We start from the raw sequence: 26252 nt of genomic DNA, 5'->3' as shown, positions 1-26252 counted from the left end.
CTGGGGATATAGCCTAGTGGCAAGAGTGCCTGCCTCGGATACACGAGGCCCTAGGTTCGATTCCCCAGCACCACATATACAGAAAACGGCCAGAAGCGGCGCTGTGGCTCAAGTGGCAGAGTGCTAGCCTTGAGCGGGAAGAAGCCAGGGACAGTGTTCAGGCCCTGAGTCCAAGGCCCAGGACTGGCCAAAAAAAAACAAAACCATCTTGTCTAGACCCAGGACCAGTGCCAGGAATCCTAGCGACTCAGGAGAGAGAGTGAGATCTGAGGGTCTGTGGTTCGAAGCCAACATGAGCAGAAAACTTGGTGAGACTCTTATGTCCCATTCACCAGTAAAAAGCTGGAAGTAGAGGTATGGCTCAAGTGGTAGAGCGCCTACATTGAGCAGAAAGCAAAGAGTGCCAGGCTCTGAGTTCACATTCTAGTAGTGGTACAAAAAATAAAAATGAAAAGAGAAATATAGCTCAGTCTCAACACATTGCCTCATTACTCCCAACATTCACAAAGCAATGTATGTCAAATACTGTAACAAAGGAAACAATGTAACAAGGTAAGACCATTGTTGGCCTGGAAGCTAGAACTCCACAATGTTTCAATACCTCTTCAAATGAAATTGAAGTTAACCAATTGCTGGGTCAAATGAAGTTATTGGCTTTTAGTGCCATATTTAAATTCCAATTCTAATCTGAGAGCTAGCTGAGCCTTCTCCTCCCGCAGAGAGATTTGTAATCCTACACAGGAAGCTGAGATCTGAGGATCAAAATTAGAAGCCATTGGGGCACTGGAGCAGATAAAGCACCTGAGACTTTTATCCCCAATTAACCACCTAAAAAGCCCAAGTGGAGCTGCAGCTCAAGCGGCAGAGTGCTAGTCTTGAGGCTAAAGAGCTAAGGGACAGCACCCAAGCCCCACAAGTGACAAAAAAAAAGATGAATTCCATGTAATGTTCATCCATCCAGTGATACTATTCTTTGGGCTGGGAATGTGGCTTGGCAGTGCAGTGCTTGGCTAACAGGCATGAAGCTCCGGGTTTGATTTCTCAGTACCACATACACAGAAAAAGCCGGAAGTGACGCAGTGGCTCAAGTGGTAAGAGTGCTAGCCTTGAGTAAAAGGAGCTCAGGGACAGTGCCCAAGCCCTGAATTCAAGCCCTACACACACACACACACACACACACACACACAGAGACACACAGACACACCCACACATACATACACACACACAAACATAAAATTTAAAAAAAAAATGCCAGGTTATGACTCACCTGGCTTTAGCAAAAACAACTCACTGGGTCAGGGTTTTATGTGTGAATGTTCAAGCCCCAGGCCTAAGGCTAGAACTCAGGAGCTCCCGGTGTTGATTGGCTCTCGCACTTGAGCCATGCCTCCACTGCCAGCTTTTGGTTGGCTAGTTGGAGATGAGTCCCTGGGACTTTTCTGCCTGGGGTCATTTCAAATTGCTATCTGTAGATCTCGGCTTTCTGACCAGCCAGTGTCCAACATGACTCAAAAGTTTCACTCTCCTTTTCCCTATTTTGTTTTAAATAACGTTTTTCTACAGTAAAAAGTTTTGTCTCCTGGAATTCCCTTACAACTGATGAAATGACAACAATCCAGACTGTGCCACAAAAGCAGAAGTCATCGAATAAAGCCCACCTGGGAGAGTCTCTGGAAAGGGGATGCAACTCAGCTTTGCCAAGAATCTGATACAAAAGAAGACCGAGAGAGAGACAGAGACAGCAGACAGAAACTAACTGAATGAATGAATGAATGAATAAAATAGGGAACACAACATTGAAGATAGAGAAGGACCAACTATCTTACAACTTGTCAGATGCCAATGGCGCACGCCTGTCATCCTAGCTACTTAGAAGGCTGAGATCTGGAGGACTGTGGTTCAAAGTCAGCTGGGGCAGGAAAGTCTATGAGACTCTGACCTCCAATGAACCACCAGAAAACCAAAGTGGAGCTGTAGCTCAAAGTGGTAGAGGCCCTGAGTTTAAGCCCCATGATTGACAAAAATAAATAATTAAGCAAATAGACAAATAGGGAAAAAGTATCTTCTCAGACCATTGTATTTGTTTCCAAATGTGATCCTTATTTGATATAACCCTATGAAACAATTGGTCTAATGTCTGCCTCAATGAAAATGTTACCTAAGAGGAGTCTTCTAATCATAGGAGAAATAAACTATTGGTCATCATTCTATTAATAGAGCATGAAGTGCTTCACATTTCTGTTGGGGCTAGAAGTGAGCCTCTAGCTGAGACTAGAGGAAGCTTTATTTACACAGCACAACTTTAAACATGAAAATGTGTAGCTAGTGGGGTGCGGTTTCTCATGCCACCTCTCAGCCTAGCTACTCAGGAGGCTGAGAGCTGAGGATCATAGCTCAGAAGCCGCCATGGGGAAATGAATCCAAGACATTTGTATCTCCAAATGACCAGCAAAAAGCTGGAAAGGGAGGCATGGTTCAAGTGGTAGAGCACCAGCCTTGAGAGAAAATGCTAAGCAAGAGTGTGAGGCCCTGAGTTCAAGCCACCCACCCACCCACCCACCCCACCCACACACACACCATAATCATGATAAACTAGCTAGTGAAAATAAATTAATAAAGTAAAAGCAGAGGATTGCAAAGTAGAGACTAAAGCTAGTAGGCTGCCTTTGCTAAAGCTATGCCAATCACACCACCTTTTGGGGAGAGGGAGTGGGGGGGAAGCTTCATTGGAAGTTTTTATGCTTTTTCTAAACCCAATCAACAGTCAATATTTATAGCAACGTTTCAAGACAAGACAATGAAAGCCACCATGCAAAGCAGCCCTTCCATGCCAGACTGGTTCTCATCTCTGCCATCTTACCATAGAACTGGCAGTTCCCTGGTGGAGAGACAGCAGGGCCTTGTAGAAGTGCCCTATACCACAGCTAAGATTAAAATCCTTACATAAAAAAAAAAAAAATCCTTACATCAAGCAAAAGAGAAAGGGAAAAAAAAAGCAGCCATGTTCCAATAAGAAGTAAAAATCAGCTTTGTTCTCTCTCTCTCTCTCTCTAAGCTGGTAGTGGCAAAACTGACACTCTACCACTTAAGCCACACACAACTGCACTTCCATTTTTTTTAGTGGTTAACTGGAGGTAAGAGAAACCACAATCCCCAGATCTCAGCTTCCTGAGTAGCTAGGATTAGAGGCACCATCCACCCACCCCCAGCTCCAAATATTTAATTTTTACAAGATTTCTAATTGTGACTGGGAATGTGGCTTAGTGGTAGAGTGCTTGCCTAGCATGCATGAAGCCCTGGGTTGGATTCCTAAGTACCACATACACAGAAAAAGCCGGAAGTGGTGCTGTAGCTCAAGTGGTAGAGTGCTAGCCTTGAGCAAAAGCAGCTCAGGGACAGCGCCCAGGCCCTGAGGGGTGGGGAGGTGGGGGGGAGGGAGAATCTCAGGGATAGCGGCCTCAAGTCCCTTAACTGACTCCTCAACAAAACATAAGCACAATCAAAGGAAACCAACTCAAATAACTACAGGCTATATGATGACACTTACATGACATGTTGTGAAAGATCTGATCTACAGAGACAGAAAGCAGATTTTATGGGGGGAGGGGGTGAAGTCGCCCAGGGCAAGGGGTGAGAAAAGGGAGTTGCTACAAACAAGTGTGAGGCATCATTTTGGAATGATGGAAATGTTCTAAAACTGGCCTGTGGTGATGACTGAACAACGTTGTCCATTCACTAAACAAACAAACAAAAAAAATCACTGAGGCTGGGAAGGTGGCTTAGGGGTAGAATGTTTGCCTAGCATGCTTAAGAACCTGGGTTCAATCCCTTGGTACCACAAAAAACAAAAACAGATTTCTAGAAACAAAAATGAGATTTGTGGCCAAGCACCAGTGTCACAAGCCTCTAAGCTTCGCTGTTCATGAGGCTGAGGATCATCGAAGCCAGCCAGGGCAGGAAAGTCTGTGAGACATTTATCTTCAGTTCACCAACAAAAAGCCAGAAATGGAGCTGTGGCTCAAGTGGTAGAACATCAGCCTTGAGTGGAAAGAGCTAAGTGACAGTGTCCAGGCCCTGAGTTCAAGCCCCAGTACCAGCATCGAAAGTAAACACACACATACAACAAAACAACTCTGGGGGCAAGATGGTGGTTAAAGTAGACAATTCTTTTCTTCTTCCAATACACAAGAATGTCAGCTGCCGGCTGTGTTTAGCTAAATCCACCTTTTTTTTTTTATTTTTAATGTCTAGGGTCACTGAGTTACTGTCCAGCCAATACTCCCATCATTCCCTGCCCTCGGGCTCCCCTCAATCACTGCCCTTCAGAATTCCAACCGTGTTTGTACAAGTTTTTGCTTTCTGCCGATTGGTATTCCTGGACTCCCTTCAAATCCACACACCGTGCACAGAGCAGCCACACCTATGGGATCATGTCACATCCCTCCCTGACTGGAACCCTCCGATGACACACTTGAAAGAAAATTCCAAGCTCTTTACCAAGACTAACTGTGGCGCTGCCTCAGATCTCCATCCACACAAACACACATCAAGCTCTTTGCCTTCCCCAGGGCTTTTGCCTTTCCTTATTCCTCTGTGTGTGTGTGGGGGGGGGGGGGGGAGGGCGGGGATTTTTCCTGGTGGTGGTTCACGCCTATCATCCTAACTACTCAGGAAACTGAGATGTGAAGATCATGGTTCAAAGTCAGCCTCAGCCGAGAAGGTTTGTGAAACTCCAATCTCCAATTAACCAGCAAAATAAATAAATAAATAAAAATTCTGGCAGTGGCAGAGGGCCAACCTTCCCTGAGTTAAAGCCCCTATATCAGCACAAACATAAAAGAAAAAAAAAAAAAAAAACTTCCCCAGGCTCTTAAATAAAACTCTTTTCTCATTTTTCAGTGCTCAACTTAATATCAGTAAAATGATTTTCCTTGAAATCCTCCTCAGTCTTCAGGTTTGCCCTATTTTAGTTTCTTCCTTCCACCAGCCCAAACCACATCCTTTTAATCCTGGACTTTACTTTGAGGCAGTACTTGGGGCTTGCACTCTGGGCATGAGCACTATTTCTGTAATGTTATCACTCAAGTCTGATGTTCTACTACTTGAGCCACACCTCCACTTCCAGCTTTTTAGTAATTCATTAGAGAGCAGAGATCCATGGACTTTTAGCCCAGGCTGGCTTCAAACCATGATCCTTGGGATCTCAGCTCTCTGGAGTAGCTGGGATTACAGGCATGTGCCACTGGGCCCCTGGCTACTTAATAACTGCCCAGCCTCCCTGAGAGTTTTCAAAGGACCTTCCAGGCTCAGGGTGGTGGTAACCTACAGCTCCCTTGGCTCTGCCATGTCTGCACCCCCTTTGCTTGGTTGGGGTCACTTCAGGGGTTCTCTGCATGGGTGCTCAAAGAAACTGAAAAGCACTCTGCCCACCCGCATTTCACTCATGAACCCATTTTGCACAACACCCTTGCCCTGCACCTTACACTTTCTTCTATAGGCCATTGATCACACTCATAATCCCCCCACCCATAGGCCCCGTGGATCACAGATTTCCCCTGCACCCACACTTTTCTTTATAGGACATGTCTGTCGCTCCTGTGTGTTTGATCACCTATCAAACAACCCTCGCAAAAGGCCTGCAACTTATCGCAGATCTCACTCCATTTCATCCATAACCCAGGTTGTTACTCCTGTTCTATCAACACCCACCCCGCCCCCTCCACCCACGGGTCCCAATGGACCACAGCGCCCCCCCCCCCATTCCATCTATAGCCCACTTCGCGAACTGTCACTGGCAAAAGGCTTGGCCTCGCCCAAGCTTAAAGACTTTTCTCTCTAGACCACGTTGGTCTGGTCACTCGTGGCGCGATCACCAAGCAGGCAGGCAGGTCCCACAAACTTCCACTCAGAGGGAAGAGAGGGTCCCCTCGACTCGCCCCCCCACCCAACCCCAAGGGGGAGGGGCTTCGAGAGAGCCCTCCCCCCAAGAAGCAGCACGGGGTCACCCCCAGGATCGGGGTCCCCTCCACCCCCCGCCCCGCCCCCCACAGCTCCCCCACCCGGGGGGGAGGGGCTTCAAGAGCACCCTAAAGAAAAAAGCATGGGGTCGCCCCGAGACGCCCCTTTCTCCCCAGCTCCTCTCCGGATGCGGGGAGGGGAGGGGATCCCCGTCCCCGCCTCCCGCGGTCCCTCCCCCCACGCCGTACCCTCATTTCCCCCCGGGTCCTCCCCTTAGCTCACCGATCACCTCCTGCAGTTCGTAGTCGTCCCGGTTGATGGACCAGGGCAGGGGGGCCGAGTCCTCGGTCATGACGGCCGCCGGAGGTGTCCCTCAAGCCGCGCGTCTTCCCGGCGCCAACCGCCTCGGGCCGCACCGCACCGCGCCGCGCCGGGCCGGGCCGGACCGGGCCGGGGGAGCCGCGGGGTCACCGCGCCGGCGGAGCGGCGGGCCTGGCCTGCGAAGCCTCCTCGTCCCGCGCCTCCGCTCTTCTCCTTCCCACTCAAGCCTGGACTCCCGAGCGCAGGCTGCCCGTGGCTCCCAGCCGCCGCCGCCAAGCAGATTCACCTCAGGCCCGGCCCCTCGGCCGCCGTCCCGCCCTCTCCGCCCCGAGCCCTCGGCGCACAGCGCCCAACTTTCCCTGCTCTCCCACCACCTGCCGGCCGCACGCAGCGCGCTGACGTCACCGCGCCGGAAGGGCGGACACGCCCCCTCGCCGGGAGGCCCTTCGGGTCGCCATCTTAGGTGTGGCTGGATACACGGCCAGCGGGTAAGCCGTCCTCTCGCGGACGGAGGGGGTAAGATGGGAGGTGGAAGAGAAGTAGCTCTTAGGAAGAAGTTCCTCTCGAGTGTTTCTGAGCGTCAGAGCAAAGCCAGCAGCCTCCCGCGCGGAGGAGTTTCCGCCACACTAAACATGGCGGCACGCTCGTGATTGGGCGGGAGGGGCGGGACCGCTCGGTAACCGCTGGGGCTCCTCCCCACTGCGGCCTCTGGCGTCGCTGTCATTGGTCAGGCTTCAGGTGGGGCGTGACGGGTCATAGGCGGGCGCGGACGTCAATCAGGAGTTACTCCCGGGCTCCTTTAACCTTCCGCCCTGTGGTGACGTCACGGCGTGAAGCGTCACTCCCCGGAGACGTGCGGACCCAGAGCCGAGGGGGTGTGGAGCAGCCTGTGGAGGGGAGACGGGGAACCACCGCCAACCAGGGTCAGGATGGGGGGGGAAGGGGGAGCAGGTGGTGGATTGAAGGGATAAGGGGCTGACCGGAAGTCGCCCGCGTGACGTCATCGGCGCCGAGACGGAAGTGCTCCACAGCGCCCTCCCCAGGACTGGGGCGCCTTCCGCCAGGCGCAGCTTCGGCTCCAGAGGTCGGATGAAAGCCCCCGAGAGTGGAGGAGTTCGGGGTGTGTGTTTGGCGACCTCGAAAACGGGAAGGATACACACTATGGCAGCCACAGCCTTGCTGTAGAAGTTGGTTTCAGCCATGAGTGTATCAGGTGCCTACATATATATATATTTGTAATTATACTTGTAATATATATAAGACATGTAGTAACATAATAATAATGTCATATACAATATACAATTATATGTAAATTCCCACAGAGAAGACTGGGAATATAAATAACAACACATAAAACAAATGTATAATAATATATCTTTTTTGGCTGTCATGGGGCTCGAATATATAATTATATATAACATATTTGTATATATATTCCCACAGAGAAGACAGGGAATATATCTAATAATGGATAGACTGGCACTATATAATAAATAATAAGCATTAATACATATATAATTATATATAACATACAGATATAAGTTCCCACAGAGAAGACGGAATATATAATGCAGACTGAACATATGTTAGTTATAAATAATAAACAATAATATACTATTACATACACATATTACATATATAGTATGTATAATATAATAATATAAGTAATAAACGGTAATATTACATGTTATATAATATATGACAAGCTTATATATGTGTATACTCATATATACATATAAATTCCCACAGAGAAGACTGGGAATATACATAATAGATAATAAACAATAATATTACATATATTTAATTGTAAATGACATGCATTTATATATATATATATATTCCTACAGAGAAGACAGAATATGTACAGTAACATATAGGGGTTGGGAATGTGGCTTAGTGGTAGAGTGCTTGCCTAGCATGCATGAAGTCCTGGATTCAATTCCTCTACACATATACAGAAAAAGCCAGAAATGGTGCTGTGGCTCAAGTAGTAGAGTACTAGCCTTGAGCAACAGAAGCTCAGGGACAGTGCCCAGGCCCTGAGTTCAAGCCCCAGGGCTGGCAAAAAAATTAAATTTAATTTAAAAATGTGTATATATATATATAATATAGAAAGAGCAATTGGGAATATATAGCAATAAGTAATAATATTCATATATAATTATACATATGTATGTAAATTCCCATAGAGATGGGAGACATCTCAAGAGATGAGAGACATCTCATGTGTAGAATGACATCTTCATTGCCATGCCTTAGAGATAAAACCTGGGATTGTTGGGCAGAGTAAAGACCATGGGTAGACTTTTAGATATTGCCTTTCACTCTCTGGAAATTATGTGCATAACCTGGAGTCTGTGACTGACACATGTATGTCCTTTAACTAATGAGGAAGGCTGAGATCTGGAGAATCATGATTTAAAGTCAGCCCAGGCAGGAAAATCTGTGAGAGTCTTACTCCCCAATGAACCACCAAAAAGCCAGAAATGGAGCTGTGGCCCAAAGTGGTAGAACACTAGCCTTGAGTGAAAAAGTTCAGCAACAGTGCCCAGGCCCCGAGTTCAAGCCGCAGTACCTACACACAAGAAGGAGGAGGAGGAGGAGAAAGAGGGAGAGCTTTGGGTGTGAGGTCTTTGGAAATGAGTTTGATATTGACTACCAAAAAAGAACCAACTGTGCCCAAAATACACTTGTACATGTATCCAAGAACACCAAGATCTATTATTTTGTTTTTTGGTTTTTTTTTGGCCAGTCCTGGGGCTTGGACTCAGGGCCTGAGCACTGTTCCCTGGCTTCTTTTTGCTCAAGGCTAGCACTCTGCCACTGGAGCCACAGCGCCACTTCTGGCCATTTTTTTTATATATGTGGTGGTGGGGAATTGAACCCAGGGCCTCATGTATACGAGGCAAGCACTCTTGCCACTAGGCCATATCCCCAGCTCCCAAGATCTATTATTTTATAATGGTTAAGTAAAGAAACCACACAAATTAAATGTAAAAAGAGCTCTAAAATGTAGGATGGGTGAGCTAGGCTCATACCTGTCATCCTAGCTACTCAGGAGCTTGACATCTGAGAATCACAGTTCAAAGCCATCCTGGACTGGAAAGTCCATGAGACTCTTTATCTCCAACCAACTACTAAGAAGCCGGAAATGATGTTGTGGCTCAACCAAGTGGTAGAGTGCCAGTCTTGAGCACAAAAGCTCCTGGACAAGTGCCTAGGCTCTGAGTTCAAGCCCCAGGAGTGACACCAAATTAAAAAAAAAAAATGAGATGGAATGAGTCAAGAAGAGGTTTGAGCTCAGAGAAGAAAAAGTTCTGAGGGCTCACACACCTCCTGTCAGCCAGCTGTCGTTTCCCTTGGTTTTTTGTTTTGGTTTCCTGAAAATGAAATGTTGGGCTTGCTTGTTCACTTCCCTAATCTGCAAGGTGCACGAATTTAACCCAGCACTTTCTCAGCACAGGGCTCTAATAGTTCCTTCTGCCTAGACACAAGGAAGAGCCATGGTGCACTCCAAGTGAACCCTGATGATTCTATCTGCCCCAAGCTGCCTTATCATTCTACATCAATTATTCTGCTTTTTAAACATTTTTTCCTTACACACACCCTGGTGGCATGACTATGGCTTGAACTCAGGACTTGGCCACTGTCCCTTAGCTGTTTTACTCAAAGCTGGTGCTCTACCACTTGAGCCACAGCACCATTTCAGGCATTATTTGTGCTGGTTAATAGGAAATTCGAATTGCACTGATTTGTCTGCCCAGATTGGCTTCAAATCTGGAACATCATATCTCAGTCTCCTGAGTAGCATGGATTACAGGTGTCCCATAAACCTGTAATGCTTTTTGCCCTTACTGGGGCTTGAAACTCTGGGCCTGGTGCTCCTTTCTTGGCTTTTTCACTCAATCGTGATGCCCTCCCACTTGAGCCACACATCTGCTTCCAAGTCTCCTCACTTACAATAATTGTCCTCGATACTTTCTTGGCATAAGTTGAAGCAGTGCACTGCAGGCATTGGTGGTTAGGCTCAGGAAGCTGACCAGGTTTGGGAAGATGACCAGGTTCAATCTTGTAAAGACAGGGACATTCCAGGAGCCCAGAGTCTCTCCTCCCACTCGGCACACATTTCCTTTGTCTTTTTTTTTTTTTTCCATTTGTCAAATTGCCCCCTCACAACATCTGGGTTGTGGTGGCTCACGCCTGTCATCCTAGCTGAGATCTGAGGATCACAGTTCAAAGCCAGCCTGGGGCAGGAAAGTCGTGAGAGACTCATCTCCAACAAACCACTCAAAAAACCAGAAGTGGAACTGTGGTTCCAGTGGTAGAACACTAGCCTTGAGCAAAAGCAGCTCAGGGACAGAGCCCAGCCCAGGTCCCGAGTCCCACAACCCACCAGTTTTTTTTTTTTTTTTAAGATGCTTTTGCTGGATCCTGTGAACTAGCTAAAAATCTCCCCCACCCCTGTTGTATCTGTACCCTTTGATCTGATCTGTTCTCTGCCATAGTCCTTTTGCAATCGCCTTGTTTCTGGGAGGAAACTTGGGGAGGGGGGACTAGTGTCTAAAAACTAGATTCTAGGCACAAGTTGTGACTCAAGGAATAAGTAGGATGGATCTGGGGAGCAGGCTCCTAAGCCAGATCTGACAGCAGCGTCACCCAGGTATCTGGAAAGTTCTGCCAGTTCCATAAACCAAGCCATCCACAGTGCCAGGCTGTCCTACCTGGCCAGTGGTGTCCCATCTTACCATTTCCAATTCCTTAGTGCACGTGCGCACGCACACACACACACACACACACACACACACACACACAAAATAGAACAGCCTTTATTATAAACCTAGGATTTAGAAAATTGATATGCAGTTCTCAGATCTCATGGATGTCATCATGAAGCATATAAAATGGATGTAAAAAAAGACATATTCCAAATTGCTTTAAAATACCCAATATACAAAGGAGGGAGGGAAGGGGAGAGAGGGAGGGAGAAAGGAAGAAGAGGAAGGGAAGGGTAGGGAAAGGAAGGAAGGAGAGAGGGGAGGAGGAGGGGAAAGAGAGGAAAAGGAGAGGGGAGGCAAGGAAGGAGGGAGGGAGGAGGGAGGGAAGGATGGAAAAGGGAAGGGAAGGGAAGGGAGGAAAGAAGGAAGGAACAAAAGGATGGAAAAGGAGGGAAGAGAGGAAGGAGAGGAAGGGAGGGAAGGAAGGCCAGAGGAAGGAGGGAAAGAAGCTGTTGGGGCTCACTCTGTGTGTGAGTGGTGGCACAAGGAGAAAGCTTTTCTCCTGACATTGCCAGGGAGAGACCATGGCCGCTCAGATAGAATGGACACACTCAGGGCCCAGGCCCCTTTCTACATTGGGTCTGACCGTGCAGGACTCATTATCCCCTGGACATCCCCAATTGCTCAGATCTGTCCGTAGATCAGGGGTCAGAGGCTGGCAGGGGTCTGTATGCCAACAAGAGGAGGAGCTTGGCGGGCCAGGCTTAGGGAGGGATCCACCCCGAGGAGAAGAGCGAGGGGGCCTAGGTTCCTCCTACATACACCCTCTGAACCCCAAAATGGTCTCTCCAGGGCACCCCTGAGACAGTTCCTGCTGTGATCGCACAGAGCTCCACTCTGATTTTCCCTCCTTGCTCCTCGGGTGCAGCTTGGAGCTGCCAGGTCTCAGAGAAATAAAAGGTGAAGGGGAGTAAGGCACATTTAGGGCACCCCTATGGTTCAGGCCCTCCTCCATGGTCCAGATGCCCCCATTAAGGCAAGGACAAGGCCTTGGCCAGGCGGGTCCAGAACCAGGACTTGGTGCATGGGTTGGTGTAGTCACAGACGGTGATGAAGCGGAGGATGCTGGGGAACTCCTTCTTCATGGGCTTGTACTTGATGGGGATCAGACGTTTCTGATGTGCACCTACGGGCAGGGGAGAAGGAAGCCACCATCAGACCCCTGCCTGGACACAGGCAGCCCTAGAACCCAATGGGAGGGGGGGCAGAACTCGCCCTCCAGCAGCTCAGCCCCTGTGGCACATGCTTACATAAAGAGACACACAAGAGTGCTTAATCTCACATGGCCAAAGACATCCAGCATCCACGCTGGGCGCTGGTGGCTCGCGCCTGTCATCCTAGCTACTCAGGAGGCTGAGATCTGGAGGATCGTGATTCAAAGCTAGCCTGGGCAGGAAAGTCTGTGAGACTATCTCCTATACACTACTTAGAAAAAGCCAAAAGTGGTGCTGTGGCCCAAAGTGGTAGAGCGCTAACCTTGAGCACAGAGAGGCTCAGAGACAGCACTTAGGCTCTGCGTTCAAGCCCAGGAGGGACAAAAAGATCAAGTAAAGTAAAATAGAGGAAGGCATCTTGGGACAGTTGGGGGTGGGGAGGAGGGAACTAACCGGATCTACTGTTCTCTAGCCTGAGGTAGGCTTCAGTTTACCTGGAGAGAGGCTGAGTGCAAATTTTGTCTGGAAGTCACACTCCTTGCTCTGTAGGTAATCATCTGAGACCACCACCACCATCCGGCGGCATCTGGAAGGAAGCAGGCACTGTGGTGACTTCATTTAGTGTAGGCACAGCCTCCTTGAGGGCTTAACATCAGGGAGCTTCACACACCTGTCCACCCCACCCACCCCAACCCCCCCAGGTAACCTCTTCTCGATGAGTTCACTGGCGATGGACCAGACACAAGTGCCGGGAAGCACATCGCGGTCTGACACGCACAACTTCAGCCGGTGGTCGGTCTGCTCCAGCTGCCGGATCATCTCCTGCACAAACTGGAGGTCATTGGGGCAGTAGCAGATGAAGGCATCGAAACACTCTGGTGTTTGTCCTGGGCGGAAGGGCGCAAGGTGGGGAATGGTGAGACCTCTGCACAATGTGGGCACCCATGGTTCACGCCAGTCATCCCACCTACATGGGATGCTGAGATGTGAGGATCAAGGTTCAAAGCCAGCCGGGGCAGGAAAGTCCTTGAGACTCTCTCCATCTCCAATGAATCACCAGAAAACGAAGTGGCACTGTGGCTCAAAGTGGGTAGAGCATTGCTAGCCTCCAGCATAAAAGCTTAGGGACAGTGCCCAGGCCCTGAGTTCAAGCCCCACCACCAGTGGGAGAGTGGGGGATAACTCCACAGAAATGTGAGGATGATGATACCAACTAGAAATTTCCTGCTGGAGATGGGACCCTGAACCCCACCCCATATCCTTGAAAGTCACAAAGCAAATCAGACCTCCCTCCCTCCCTCCCTCCCTCCCTCCCTCCCTCCCTCCCTCCCTCCCTCCCTCCCTCCCTCCCTCCCTCCCTCCCTCCCTCCCTCCCTCCCTCCCTCCCTCCCTCCCTCCCTCCTTTAGTTGATCATGGGGCTTGAACTCAGGGCCTGGGCGCTCTCCCCGAGCCTCTTTTGTGCTCAAGGCAAGCACTCTACCACTTGAACCACAGCCACCACTTCCAGCTTTTTCTGGGGGTTCACTGGTGATAAAAGTCTTATGAGCTTTCCAGCTTGGGCTGGCTTTGAACTGCAATCCTCAGATCTCAGCCTCCTGAGTAGCTAAGGATAACAGACATGAACCATGGGCACCAGTGTGTGTGTGCACTAGGACTTGAACTCATGTGCTGGGTACTTTTCCCCTTGCTTATTTATTTATTTACTTTGCCATTCCTGGGGCTTGAACTTGACTCGGGGCCTGAGCACTGTCCCTGAGCTTCTTTTTGCCCAAGGCTAACACTCTACCACGTGAGCCCACAGCGCCACTCCAAGGCTGCTTCTGTGTATGTGGGTGCTGCTTTAGGAATCAAACCCAGGGCTTCCTACAAGCACTCTACCACTAAGCCACAGCCCCAACCAGCTTATTATTGTTGATTATTGTTATTGGGCAAGTCTGGCACTCCGCCACTTGGAACCACACCTCCACTTCTGGCTTTTTGGTGGCTCACTGGCCACAGAGTCTCAAGGGCTTTTCTGCCCAGGTTGGCTTCAAAATCCTGAGTGGCTGGGGAAGGCTCACAAGGGTGAGCCCCCTCTCCCCCAGCATAGGCTCCCATCAGTCTGGGGAAACTGAGGTTCCCCCATCATGAAAGTTGGCTTTGCCAAGCTCTCTTCCCCGGACCCTCCTAGCATGGGGATCCTCCCCACAGCGCTCACCCAGCGGGTCGTCCAGGGTGGTGATGCCTGTCAGCTCCTCAGTCCTGGGGACGCTGCTGTCCACCCGAGCCACCTGCAAGGGCTTCTCAGTCTCCAGCTGCTGTTGCTTCCGAATGTACTTGTTGCAGTCCTCCACTGCCGGGGAAGGAGGCAGTGGCTGGCTACCCCCCAGGGTCCATCTCCCCACCCAGGTTCCCCCCCCAGTCCTGGGGGTCCTGTCCCACTCACTAACGCCCGGCCCCAGCTCCAGCAGCACCGTCCTCCCGGCCCAGCCTGGCCAGCAGGCGGCCCACTGCAGTGTGGCTGGCCACCCCTGGGGGGGAGGGTCCATCTCCCCACCGGGGTCCTCGGGGGTCTTCCGGGCCCACTCACCCACGCCCGGCCCCAGCTCCTGCAGCACGTCCTCCCGGCCCAGCTTGGCCAGCAGCCTCAACAGGCAGCCCACCGAGGCCCCGGGCCGGGCCTGCCAGGCATCCAGCAGGGCGGCGGTGGGTTGGGCCGCGTCTCCAGCTGCCGGATCTCCAGGTACTCGAAGTCCATCTCCTCGGCCAGCGCCGTCCAGTCGGCGGCCACGGGCGTGCGCGGGTTCAGGTGCAGGGCCAGGCGGCGGCGCACGCTCACGTTCAGGGCGGCCAGGGGCAGGGCAGCCTGGGCCGGAGTCAGCGCGGGGCCCTGGCACAGCGACGGCGACGACGGGGCGGGGGACTGGCTCAGCGCGGGGTCCGGGGCTGGGGTCAGCGCGGGCGAGGCCGCGGTCGGGGCCGACGCCGCGCCCTCATCAGACCCCGGGACACAAACCCCGCGCCCGGGTCTCCGGCGGCCATGGCGCCTCGCCGCGGTGCCCACCCGCGGGTCTCCCCCGGGCTTCCTGCTTCCTCGCCAGGCACCCGGCGCCGGCCACGCCCCTTTCGCTTTCCGCGCGGGAGGAGGAGGTGAAGGCGGCTCCGCCCCAAAGGCCGTGAGCGGCCGGGCCTGGCCCAGGGAGAAGCACCTCAGCAGGCCACGCCTTAAGTGGGGATCACCCAGCTATGAGAGTCATATCCGGATGTGGGAGCCCAGAAAGGCCTTTTCATGCCTTCAAAAAAGAGGATCTGAGCCCCTGGGCTGCTGCTCACACCTGACACCCCGGCTGCTCAGGAGGCTGAGATCTGGAGGATCACGGTTCAAAGCCAGCCCAGGCAGGAAAGTCCATGTGACTCTCACCTCCAACAAAGCAACTGAATATTGGAAGTAGAGTCGTGTGGCTCGAAGTGGTAGAGTGCCAGCCTTTGAGCAGAAGAGCTCAGGAACAGCGCCCAGGCCCTGAGTTCAACCCCCATGATTGACAATAAAAAACACACAAACAAAAGGATCTAGTGTAGGGGTTCAGGAATGGAGGGAAGGCGAGGTGGGTTATAGCAACCACCCTTGATCTTAAGGAGCTTGATGGGGTTCAAGGTGTCTCATTCGTGTGTGTGTGTTTGCGTATCTGTGAGCTGGTTCTGGGGTTTGAACTCAGGGCCTGGGCTCTGGCCCTGACCCTCTCTGTGTTCAAGGCTGGTGCTCTGCCACTCGGGCCACAGCACCACTTCACCCTTTTCCGAGTTTATTGGAGTAAGACTCTCACAGACTTTCCTGCTGGGGTGGCATTGAGCAGCGATCTTCAGATGTCAGCCTCCTAAACAACTGGGATGACAGGTGCGAGCCCTGGGTGTCTTTGTGAAGACCCATTGTTTGTGCTACTCAGAGGCTGCATATTGCTTTGCCCTGGGACAGACAGACTGACCCTGTTAAAATATTGAGGTCCTCAGGTTTGAGAACCAGCGGAGCCTGGGGCCAACTAGGTGGGAGGGAACAGCATGTGGGGGAGGGCAGAGAGGGGGGGGAAATCCACTTATCACAGCAAAAGCAAGGGATGTGATCTTAGGAAATCCGGCCCACTCATTGGCAAGGGGACCCCCCACCCCCCCCCAGGGCGGGAGATCCAAACTTTGGGGGGGCAGGGAGTGACATGGTCCATAAAGAAATGTGCTCCTGGCCTGACTTCTGCACGCCCTCTCTGTACAATCGAAAAATAATAAATAAAAATTTAAGAAAAAGAAAGAAAAACTCTGAGACTTCGCCCTTACCCCTCCCTCCACCCACCCCCACCCCCACCCCCCTGTTAAGGATGACTCCGAAGTATTGCGAAAGTTGGGGTTACCAGTCAGCATTCTGGGCGGGGATCCAGGCAAGTTCACCCGTGGATCAGCGCCCCCAGGCGGAGCCCTGAAGCCGGACTTTGGAGTGTGGAGCGGCCGGAGGAGGGGGGCGTGGCCTCGGGCAGCTCCTCCTTCTGATTGGCTGGTCCCATGAGAGGAGGGGGGCGTGGTTTCAGGCAGTCAGCACCTCCTTGTGATTGGCAGGAGGCGGTGAGAGGGCGGGTGGGGTCTCGGGGGTAATCATCGCCTCGTTCTGATTGGTTGCCTTCGTCGAGAGGGGCGTGGTCTCGGGCAAGCCAGCGCCTCCTCCGGATTGGTTGCCGTCGAGGAGTGGGTGGGCACCTTCGGGCCGCGGCGGTTGTGCGCACGCTCGGGCGAGGGTTTATTATTTCCGGGCCCCAGAAGTGGGGCGCAGGAGAAGTTGGGGGCGTCGTCCATGGAGCCCAAGGCGGCCATGTGGAGGCTCCAGGTGGTGATGGGACATCTGTCCCGCCGACCCGACTCGGCTCCCGCGCCGCAGGCCGCGCCGTGCCGCGGGGTCTGCGCTCAGGCCGCGGCCGGGGACGTGGTGGTGGTGCACGGCCGGCGCACGGCCATCGGCAAGGCGGGCCGCGGGGGCTTCAAGGTGCGGGGCCCCGGGGTGGGGCGAGGGGACCCCGGGGCCGGGCGGAGGCCCCAATCGAGGTCTGCCCGGGTTCCTCTCCTCCCCCGAGGAAGGCCTGGGGGAGACGGACCCCCAGGTTAGGGTGGCTCGGGTTGGTTTTTTTCTTTTTATTTGAGGGGTGCAGATGAGAGCGGGGTTCACCTCTTTTCTGTGTCCTCCCCCCTACCCCACCCCCGGCAGGACACCACCCCCGACGAGCTCCTGTCGGCCGCCATGACCGCCGTGCTCCAGGATGTGAACCTGAAGCCGGAGCAGCTGGGGGAGACATTTCCGTGGGTGAGGCGTCCCCCTGAACCCCGATCCCGTCCCCCACCCACTCCCAAGTGCAGTGTCAGTGCCTCCCAATGTCCAGTCTGGACCCCAGGCCCCAAGCCTGACCCAGCCCACAACTCTTCATTGCCCCCCCCCCCCCCCCGGAAAAACAGGAGAGCCCCGCGGTGGACTTTCTGAATCCGAGGGCGCAGGACGCTCTGGGGTCAGGAGAAAGAGTGTGTGTGTGTGTGTGTTTGTGTGCACCAGTACCAGGGCTTGAACTCCTCAGGGCCAGGACTCTTGTCACTTAGCTTTACTATCTTCCAAGGTTGGTGGTGCTCTACCCCCTGAGCCACACCTCTACCTTCTGATCTTTTGCTGATGAACTGGAGGTGAGAGTTCTCATGGACTGTTCCTTCCCCAGGCTGGCTTGGAAACCTCCATCCTCAGCTCTCAGCCTCCTGGGCAGCTAGGATGATAGGCGTGAGTCCAGCAGGAGGCACAAGAGATGCCTTGTCATTCACATGGATTGACATCCTGTTTAGGCCAGGGTGGAAGAAGGGAGACAAGACACAGAAAAAGGGCTGGGAATGTGGCCTAGTGGTAGAGTGCTTGCCTCACATACATGAAGCCCTGGGTTCGATTCCCCAGCACCACATATATAGAAAACGGCCAGAAGTGGCGCTGTGGCTCAAGTGGCAGAGTGCTAGCCTTGAGCACAAAGAAGCCAGGAACAGTGCTCAGGCCCTGAGTTCAAGCCCCAGGACTGGCAAAAAAAAAAAAAAAAAAAAAACACAGAAAAAGCCATCTAGCCTAGCCTTCTCATGATCACATGAAGAAACTGACGCCCAGAGAATTTGCCCCACAACCAGGACAGGAATTCAGCCTTTACCTTCAGTCCACCACTGTGTCCCATCCTGCATTGCTTCCCTTGAAATATGAGCTGGCTGCATGCCAGTGACTCAGGCCTGTAATCTTAGCTACTCAGGAGGCCGAGATCTAAGGATTGTGATTCAAAGCTAGCACGGGCAAGGAAAGTCCATGAAACTCTTTTCTACCAGAAAACCAAAGTGGCACTCAAGTGGTGGAACACTAACCTTGAGCTGAAGAGCTCAGGGACAGAGACAGTGCCCAGCCCAGAGTTCAAGCCCTGTGACCAACAGAAAAAAGAGAAAGAAAGAAATATAACAGGCTGGTCGCTGGAGGCTCATACCTCTCATCTTAGCTACTCAGGGGGCTGAAATCTGAGGACTGAGGTTGAAAGCCAGCCTGGAAAGGCAAAAAAAAAAAAAAAATCGATAAGACTCTTTATTTCTAATTAAACACCAAAGTAGCACTGTGGCTCAAGTGGTACAGTGTCAGCCTTGGGCACAAAAGCTCAAGGAAGTGCTTGGGACCTGTGTGTGGGGGGGGGTATACACACACACACACACACACATACACACACGCGCGCGCGCGCACATCTCATTCCCCTCATCCTTGGCTCAGGTCTGTTGGCTGTCCTGTTCTGTGCTGTGTTCTCATGTTATCTTAAGGACAGGCCACCTGCCCTGTATGCATTTTTGGGGGGCGGGGGTAGCAAAGTGTAGGGGTAACTGTAACCGAAACTCTCCTACCCAGGGCTTATGTGTGTGATCAAGACAGGTTGTTGTGTGGGGCTGGCTCCCCACATTCCTAGAGAATGATCTGGAATATCTCTGTCTGCTGTTCACATCTGTAACTTCAATGTTCAGAGCACTTCTGTAGCACTGAATAAGGCTTTCTTTGTTCATAGGTAACGTGCTTCAACCTGGAGCCGGGGCTATAATGGCCAGGATTGCTCAGTTTCTGAGGTAATCTTGCCTACTTCTCCCTCTGAATTGGCCACTGTCATTTTTGAGCAGATTCCAGCCCCCCGAAAACCCAGAATGAGATGGCTGGGGGTTCGCACCTGTCATCCTAGCTACTCAAGAGGCTGAGATCTTGAGGATCATGGTTCAAAGCCAGCCTGGGCAGGAAAGTCCATGTGACTCTTATCTCCCAACAAATCACAGAAAAAGCCACGAGTGGCGCTGTGGCTTAAGCGGTAGAGCACCAGCCTTGAGCAAAAAGGAGCTCAGGGAGAACACTCAGACCAAGAGTTCAAGCTTCAGGATTGGGGGGAAGAAAAGGGGGAGGGGGTGAGTTCATGGAGGAATCGTAGTGGGAGGCAGATATCAAAGCAATCAAAACAATCCTTGGGATCGTGTTCTATGGACCCAACCTTTCCCCTTCATTAGAAGGGTAGGGAGAGTTACTGGGCCCTGAGCCAAAACACACAGGGCTGGGAGACTGGAGGAGAGGTTGACAGTCACGTGACTGTACACAATGCTAGCTTGGCTGTCTACGCCACGACTGGGTAGCCTCTGCTCCCATGTCAGATAAATAACCAGACACACATGCTGATCAGCCACCAGCCTTGGGGGTGGGTTGAGCAGGCCGCACACCCAGACCCTCAGCAGGAGTTTAGGGTTGGGGCAAAACCCAGGGCAAATGCACCCTGACAAACATGGCATTCAGTACCTGTGTGCCAAGATGGAGAATGAGTGGATTCTCCTTCCTTTTCCTCCCTCTCTCCTTTCTTTTACTTCCTTCCTTCATTTCTTTCTCTCTCTTCTTTTCTTCCTCTTTCCTTTTTTTTTTTCCTGGCTGGTCCTAGAGCTTGAACTCTGAACTCCGCATCTAGGTGTTGTCCCTGAGCTCTTTTGTTCAAGGCTGGTGCGCTACCACTTCTACCACTTGGAGACATCTATGGCGCCACTTCCGGTTTTCTGGTGGTTCATTGGAGATAAGAGTCTCACAGACTTTCCTGCCCGGGGTTGGCTTTGAAACTCGATCCTCTAGATCTCAGCCTTCCCAGTAGCAAGGATGACAGGCATGAGCTACGGTACCCAGCTCTGAAGACTGTGATGTTGCTTTGGGATGGCATCGTCTCCTAGGACTAATGGCGGCGCACCATGTTTGGGAGCCCCCCCCCCCAAACCTATGGGATCTAAGGACAAAGCCCCGCACAGCTCTTTGTCCAGATGGGGGCAGGGAGGGAAGGAAGGGCAGAGATGACAAGGCCATCCCTTCTTCTGTCCCAGCGGCATCCCTGAGACCGTGCCTCTGTCCACCGTCAACAGACAGTGCTCCTCAGGCCTGCAGGCCTTGGCTAACATCGCAGGTAAGACCCTGACCCTGCAGGGCTGGCTCAGCGATTTGCCGTCTGTTGGGCCAACAAGAAGCATTATTGATCATTTGTTTGTTCCTTTTGTCAGTCCTGGGGCTTGAACTCAGGGCCTGGGCACTGTCCCTGAGCTTTTGCTCAAGGCTAGTGCTTTACCACTTGAGCCACAGCACCACATGCAGCTTTTTCTGTGTACATGGTGCTGAGGAATCGAACCCAGGGCCTCATGCATGCTAGGCTAGCACTCCTAAGCCACCTTCCCAGCCCCCAGAAAGCAAAGTGAAGAAGACCTTGCAGGCAATTCCTGGGTCCGCTTCCACGGGCCCCACCTAGACGACAGGTGGGGGGAGGGCTCCACGGCTGGCACGACAGACCCACCGAGGCCCCGGAGGGTCACGGAACACTTTTGTTGCAGGTGGCATCAGAAATGGGTCTTATGACATTGGCATGGCCTGTGGGTAAGAATTCCTTCCAGTCGGGAGCTTATTAACCACCTGCGATCATCAAACTAATTTTCCTCCTCCTCCATTCTAATGGATGATGATTTGGGGGTTCTCCCCGAGCCCCGCCTCCCCCTGCTTGAGGCAGCTGCTGGGGAGTGGGCGCCCACAAATCCCTCCACTCCCGGGGGGGCTCAGCAATGACTCAGCATTGTTGGGAAGGGCACCTTGACCTCAAAGCTTTGTTTCCTGGGAAGGTTGACAACATTGGTTTCTTCAGTGATTTTTTAAATTTTATTTCTTTGGTTGTGGGGCTTGAACTCAGGGCTCAGGCTGTCCCTGAGCTTCTTTTGCTCAAGGCTAGCGCCTTACCACTTTGAGCCACAGCGCAAACTTCCAGTTTTCTGGTGATTCCTTGGAGATAGGAGTCTCATGGACTTTTCCTGCCTGGGCTGGCTTTGAACCGCAACCCTCCACATCTCAGCCTCCTGAGTAGCTGGGATGACAGGCGGGAGCCACTGTTGGCTGATGGCCAGCCGAGGTTTTTTTTCAGGAAGTACCGCTGGCCTCTGGCCCATTGTGGCTGACAAGACCAGGGCTCTTCTGACCTGTGTCTTAGTAGGAAGACAGCCAAAGTCTACACAGAGGGGGTTGTCTGAGCCTCGTTGTCCCTCGGGTTCTCTTCTCCCTGGGGAAAGCATTGTAGGTGCCGAGAGGAAGAGTTGGAACCTTCCATGAGTTTTCCAAGGCTTTGACTTTAAGGCATGATGCTAGGAGATACATCACAAGGTTCCTGGCTCTCATCCATCTTCCTAGCTACCCAGGAGGCTGAGATCTGAGGATCTTAGTGTGAGGCCAGGGCAAGCAGGAACATCTGGAAGAGTGATCCCCAATAAACTACCGTGGCTCAAGTGATCTGAGCCTTGCGAGAAAGCGAAGAGACAGATTCCAGTCCCTGAGTTCAAGCCCCAGCATTTAAACAATAGAAATAAAAAGGAAAAAGCGTCCCTGGGCGTCAATAATCCTGAAATCACAGCTTGATGGCGCCTAAGAGCTTGACATGTCTCTTTGCCCGGAGCGTCTGTTTGGAATTGAGTCTGGAGGCCAGAGGCCCTCAGGGGGCAAGGGTCACAGTCCCAACCTTTGCCTACTCGGCTGTCCCCACAGATGGATTAAGTGGGTGACTACCACAGATCACCCTTGGGGCCCGGCTTCTATGACACCCCGTTGAGAAGGGTATTGTTGCCTGAAAAACAGTTCCATCTAGTGATTTGGGTATCCACACACTCAGTGAAGCCCATGTATGTGGTAATCCTTGCCTATCCAGGGGCTGGAATTCAGGGCCCGGGAGCTGTCGCTTGGATTTTTCATTCCAGGCTAGTAGGGTTCTACCACTTGAACCATGCTGCCGAATCTGGCTTTTTTACTAGTTCCTTGGAAATCAGAGTCTCCTACTTGCTTCCTGCCTGGGTGGGCCTTAAGCTACACCCCTCAGATTGTGGCTGAGCGGCTAAGATGACAAGCGTGAACTCCCAGGGCCAGGCCCTTGAGGCCCTAGGCTCCGCCCCCCTGTACTGGGCACCACCATCTCCTCATCCCTGCAGGTCAGGGCCCCCTTGTCTGCGATCTGGGCTCACTGTGTCCATGTAGATGATCTGTCTCTTCTCCCTCAAACTGGGCAAGGCGTGTGCCCTGTGCCCTGTTCAGGGGCCCTACCAGGCTTTCCTCTAGACAGCTGCCAATTGGCTGGTATAGCAGTTGGCCCCACCCCCAGAAACCCACACAATGTCCTGATTGGTCCTGGATGTAGGGAGAGGCCTGTGTCCTGATTGGTCCTGGACACAGGGAGAGGCGGGGCTCGGGCCTGGCTAGGACACAGACACGTGCCCTGTCTCTGCCTTGTAGCCGACCCTCTGCTCATCCTGAGGGGCTCCCTGGCTGTTTGCCGGCCCTGGCCACACATGGGGCGGTGCCTGGCTTGAGGGGCAGCATCCTGGTTGGGCTCAGGTTCTTCCTTTTGCTTCTCAGGGTGGAGTCCATGTCCATGTCTGAGCGAGGGAATCCTGGCAATATTAGTTCCCGCCTGGTGGACAATGAGAAGGCCAGAGACTGCCTCATCCCGATGGGGTGAGTACCAGGCGGAGCTTCCTTTAGAAGCTTCCAGAACCCCTCATCTCCCCATAGAAAAGCACTAGTGCCCCTCACCCTTGTCACCTCCCGAGGCTTCACGCTGTCCCCATGGCTCAGATCAGACTTGGGGACGCGGGAGGTGCAGGCTGAGGCCGGCAGCTGGGCCCGGTCCCTGACCACCTCACACCTCACGCCCGCCTGGGGCGCTGCTTTGCTTCCAGAATCACCTCGGAGAACGTGGCTGAACGGTTCGGCATCTCGAGGGAGAAGCAGGATGCCTTCGCGCTGGCCTCCCAGCTTAAGTGAGAGCTGAGGGGGTCGGGGATGGGGACAGGGACGGCTCTGTTGTGCTGTGTAGGATTTTCCACCAGTACGGGGACGGACTTGAACTCAGGGTCTTTGCTCTGGCTTGGCTTTTCCACTCCAAGGCCGGTGCTTTACAGCATGGACCACGCGTCCACTTCCAGCTTTTTTCTGGTTCCTCACGGATTTTCTTGACCCGATCTTAAGATCTCAGCCTCCCGAGGGGCTGGGGTTACAGGCGTGTGCCACCAGTCCTGGGCCGCCTTCTCTCCTTTGAGGTTTGGATCAGTCAGGAGCAGGAATTGTGGGGCTCACAGCCCTGGTGGTCCAGGAAGGCGTCAGGTTGGGGGGGCCCCCTCCGGATTCACAAGGGCAGGTGGGGGGTCCCAGGCCTCTCCCACAGCTGCTCTGTCCCCACCCCCAACTGGCCTGCCTTTCTCTGGAAGCCGTGGTGTGCAGGCTTCTGGTAGTGGGGAAGGTAGGTGGGTGGGCGGAGTCGGCCTGACGGTGTCTGTCCATGGTGCTGACAGGGCGGCCAGAGCCCAGAGCCAGGGCCGCTTCCGCGCTGAGATCGTGCCCGTGACCACCACCGTCCTAGACGCCAAGGGCACCCCTAAAACCATCACTGTGTCTGAAGATGAGGGCATCCGCCCCAACACCACGCTGGAGGGCCTGGCCAAGCTGAAGCCGGCCTTCAAGGACAAAGGCTCCACCACGGCCGGTGAGCTGGGGCAGGCCTGGCTGGGTTGGGCCTAGCTGCCCTCCCTCCCCCCTACCACCTCCTCACCTCCCCCTTGCCCCTCCCCCCCCCCCAGGAAATTCCAGCCAGGTGAGCGACGGGGCAGCGGCCGTGCTGCTGGCCCGCAGGTCCAAGGCGGAGGAACTGGGCCTCCCCATCCTCGGCGTCCTGAGGTCGTTCGCGGTGGTCGGGGTGCCCCCCGACATCATGGGCGTGGGACCCGCCTACGCCATCCCCGCGGCTCTGCAGAAAGCAGGTGAGACGGCTGCGCCCCGGCCTGGCCCCGGCTCCCCTCCGGGGCGGCCCTACGGGTGCTGCCTGGTGAGGTGCACGCTACGCGTGGGGCCTCCTCACCCACCCTCTGGACCCCTAGGGCCCTGGGCCTGTGCTGGGGCAGAGCCTGGGGGGCACCCCGAGTCCTGTCCACAATCCTCCCACCCCCCCCTTTCTTTTTTTTGGTGCTAATCCTGGGCCTTGAACTCAGGGCCTGAGCGTTGTCCCTGAGCGTTCTTGTTCAAGGCTGGTGTTCAACCAGTTGAGCCACAGTTGCATTTCTGGCTTTTTTTCTTTTTGCTGGTTCCTTGGAGGTCAGGGTCTCACAGATTTTCCTACCCTGGTGGGCCTCGAACTGTGATCCTCAGACCTCAGCCTCCTGAGTCGCTGGGATTACAGGTGTGAGCCACAGTGCCCGGCCACTTCTTCCATTTGGTGTTTAACTGGAGATAAGGGCCTCACAGAGTTTCCTACTCTTCCGGGCACTGAGCCCGTGACCCTCGGATCCTAGCCCCCTGAGTAGCCGGGATTACAGGTGTGAGCCACGGCGCCCAGCCCCATCCTTCATTTTGAGCTCAGGGTCTCTCCCTTGCGTGCAGGGCTGACGGTGAATGACGTGGACATCTTTGAGATCAACGAGGCCTTCGCCAGCCAGGTGAGCCTCTCTGTCCCTTGTGTGAGGCCCTGGGCGCTCGCCGGCCTGTGGGGCAGCAGCCTCCATCCGCTGTGGTTCCTTGCAGGCCCTGTACTGCGTGGAGAAGCTGGGGATTCCCCCTGAGAAGGTGAACCCCTTGGGGGGCGCCGTGGCTCTGGGCCATCCTTTGGGCTGCACCGGGGCGCGCCAGGTGGTCACGCTGCTGAACGAGCTGAAGCGCCGTGGGAAGAGGTGAGGCTGTCCCCGAAGTGGAATCTCAAGGGCCAAAGCCCACTGTTCCCTTAACCGGGGAGAGGAGGCCAGGGCCCCATCCTCCCCAAGCGCCTAGCCATGGCCTGCAGGGGGCGCCCGTCACCCAGCCATGGCCTGCAGGGGGCGCCCGCCACCCAGCCATGGCCTGCAGGGGGCGCCCGTCACCCAGCCATGGCCTGCAGGGGGCGCCCGTCACCCAGCCATGGCCTGCAGGGGGCGCCCGTCACCCAGCCATAGCCTGCAGGGGGCGCCCGCCACCCAGGCTGTGCCAGGAGGCGGGTGGGGGTCCCCAGTCCTGTACCCCGACAGTGATGGGGAGCTGGGTGGGGGGGGGCCAGGCCTGGGCCCCGCTGACACCGAGGCCTCCCCCAGGGCCTACGGCGTGGTGTCCATGTGCATTGGGACCGGCATGGGGGCCGCAGCTGTCTTCGAGTACCCCGGAAACTGAGGCCCTGCCGACTACAGGAACGATCCACGGAGCCCGTCCTCTTCGGGTGGGGCTGGGGAAATGGAAGCACTTAATCTAATTGGGAAAATGTGAAGGCAGGTGGCCCGGTCCACAAGGGGGGGGGTCGCGTCTGGGGTGGTCCCCACCAGGCTTTGTCCATCGGGGCACACGTCAGTGTGGGGGAGCCCAGGGGCCAGGGTGTGGTGGGGGAACAACAGGCACCCGGATGAAGGCCGCCCTGATGGAATAAATGTTCTAGATCATCCCGACGGCCCTGCTTTGTGGTTATTAATTTATTTTGTGAGAGCCATGGGTTTTTCTTG

The 26252-nt window shown here is 53.7% G+C and overlaps 3 protein-coding genes across 6 annotated transcripts in view; 1 reads left to right on the top strand and 2 right to left on the bottom strand.

Annotated features, from left to right (window-relative positions):
* Positions 1-6617, bottom strand: part of Oxsr1 (oxidative stress responsive kinase 1) — a 30228-nt gene extending 23611 nt beyond the window's left edge. For both annotated transcript variants that reach the window (XR_007209220.1, XM_048334553.1), the window contains exon 1: positions 6241-6617. Coding sequence is in view for 1 of the 2 variants with exons in the window: in XM_048334553.1 (XP_048190510.1) it covers positions 6241-6310 (70 nt within the window). In the remaining variant the exon portion in view is untranslated. The remainder of the gene's footprint in view (positions 1-6240) is intronic.
* A 4825-nt stretch (positions 6618-11442) lies between these two features.
* Positions 11443-14656, bottom strand: Myd88 (MYD88 innate immune signal transduction adaptor). Of its 2 annotated transcripts, XM_048334557.1 has the most exons (6): positions 14635-14656; positions 14407-14541; positions 12915-13095; positions 12703-12794; positions 11985-12180; positions 11842-11853 (listed from the first exon to the last, which is right to left on the bottom strand). In XM_048334557.1, coding segments are annotated over exons 1-5 (564 nt in total). In that variant the 5' UTR covers positions 14636-14656; the 3' UTR covers positions 11842-11853; positions 11985-12025. The 2 variants fall into 2 exon arrangements, with proteins under 2 accessions (XP_048190513.1, XP_048190514.1); XM_048334556.1 differs by having other exon boundaries at positions 11443-12180.
* Positions 14657-16970: 2314 nt separating this feature from the next.
* Positions 16971-26198, top strand: Acaa1 (acetyl-CoA acyltransferase 1). 2 transcript variants are annotated; one of them, XM_048334555.1, is made up of 12 exons: positions 16971-17211; positions 17431-17522; positions 19260-19334; positions 20607-20686; positions 21105-21147; positions 23158-23256; positions 23481-23561; positions 24093-24283; positions 24378-24557; positions 25174-25229; positions 25315-25460; positions 25854-26198. In XM_048334555.1, exons 1-12 carry the CDS (start codon positions 17023-17025, stop codon positions 25927-25929), a joined length of 1308 nt encoding a protein of 435 aa, XP_048190512.1. In that variant the 5' UTR covers positions 16971-17022; the 3' UTR covers positions 25930-26198. The 2 variants fall into 2 exon arrangements, with proteins under 2 accessions (XP_048190512.1, XP_048190511.1); XM_048334554.1 differs by having other exon boundaries at positions 16975-17211; positions 17431-17526; positions 19277-19334.
* The last annotated feature ends 54 nt before the right edge of the window (positions 26199-26252 follow it).

The sequence above is a fragment of the Perognathus longimembris genome, chromosome 26, assembly GCF_023159225.1.
Source record: "Perognathus longimembris pacificus isolate PPM17 chromosome 26, ASM2315922v1, whole genome shotgun sequence".
NCBI classification, from domain to species: Eukaryota; Metazoa; Chordata; class Mammalia; order Rodentia; family Heteromyidae; genus Perognathus; species Perognathus longimembris.
Note: the sequence above shows the minus strand (reverse complement) of the source record. Positions and strands in the feature narration are given on the sequence as shown.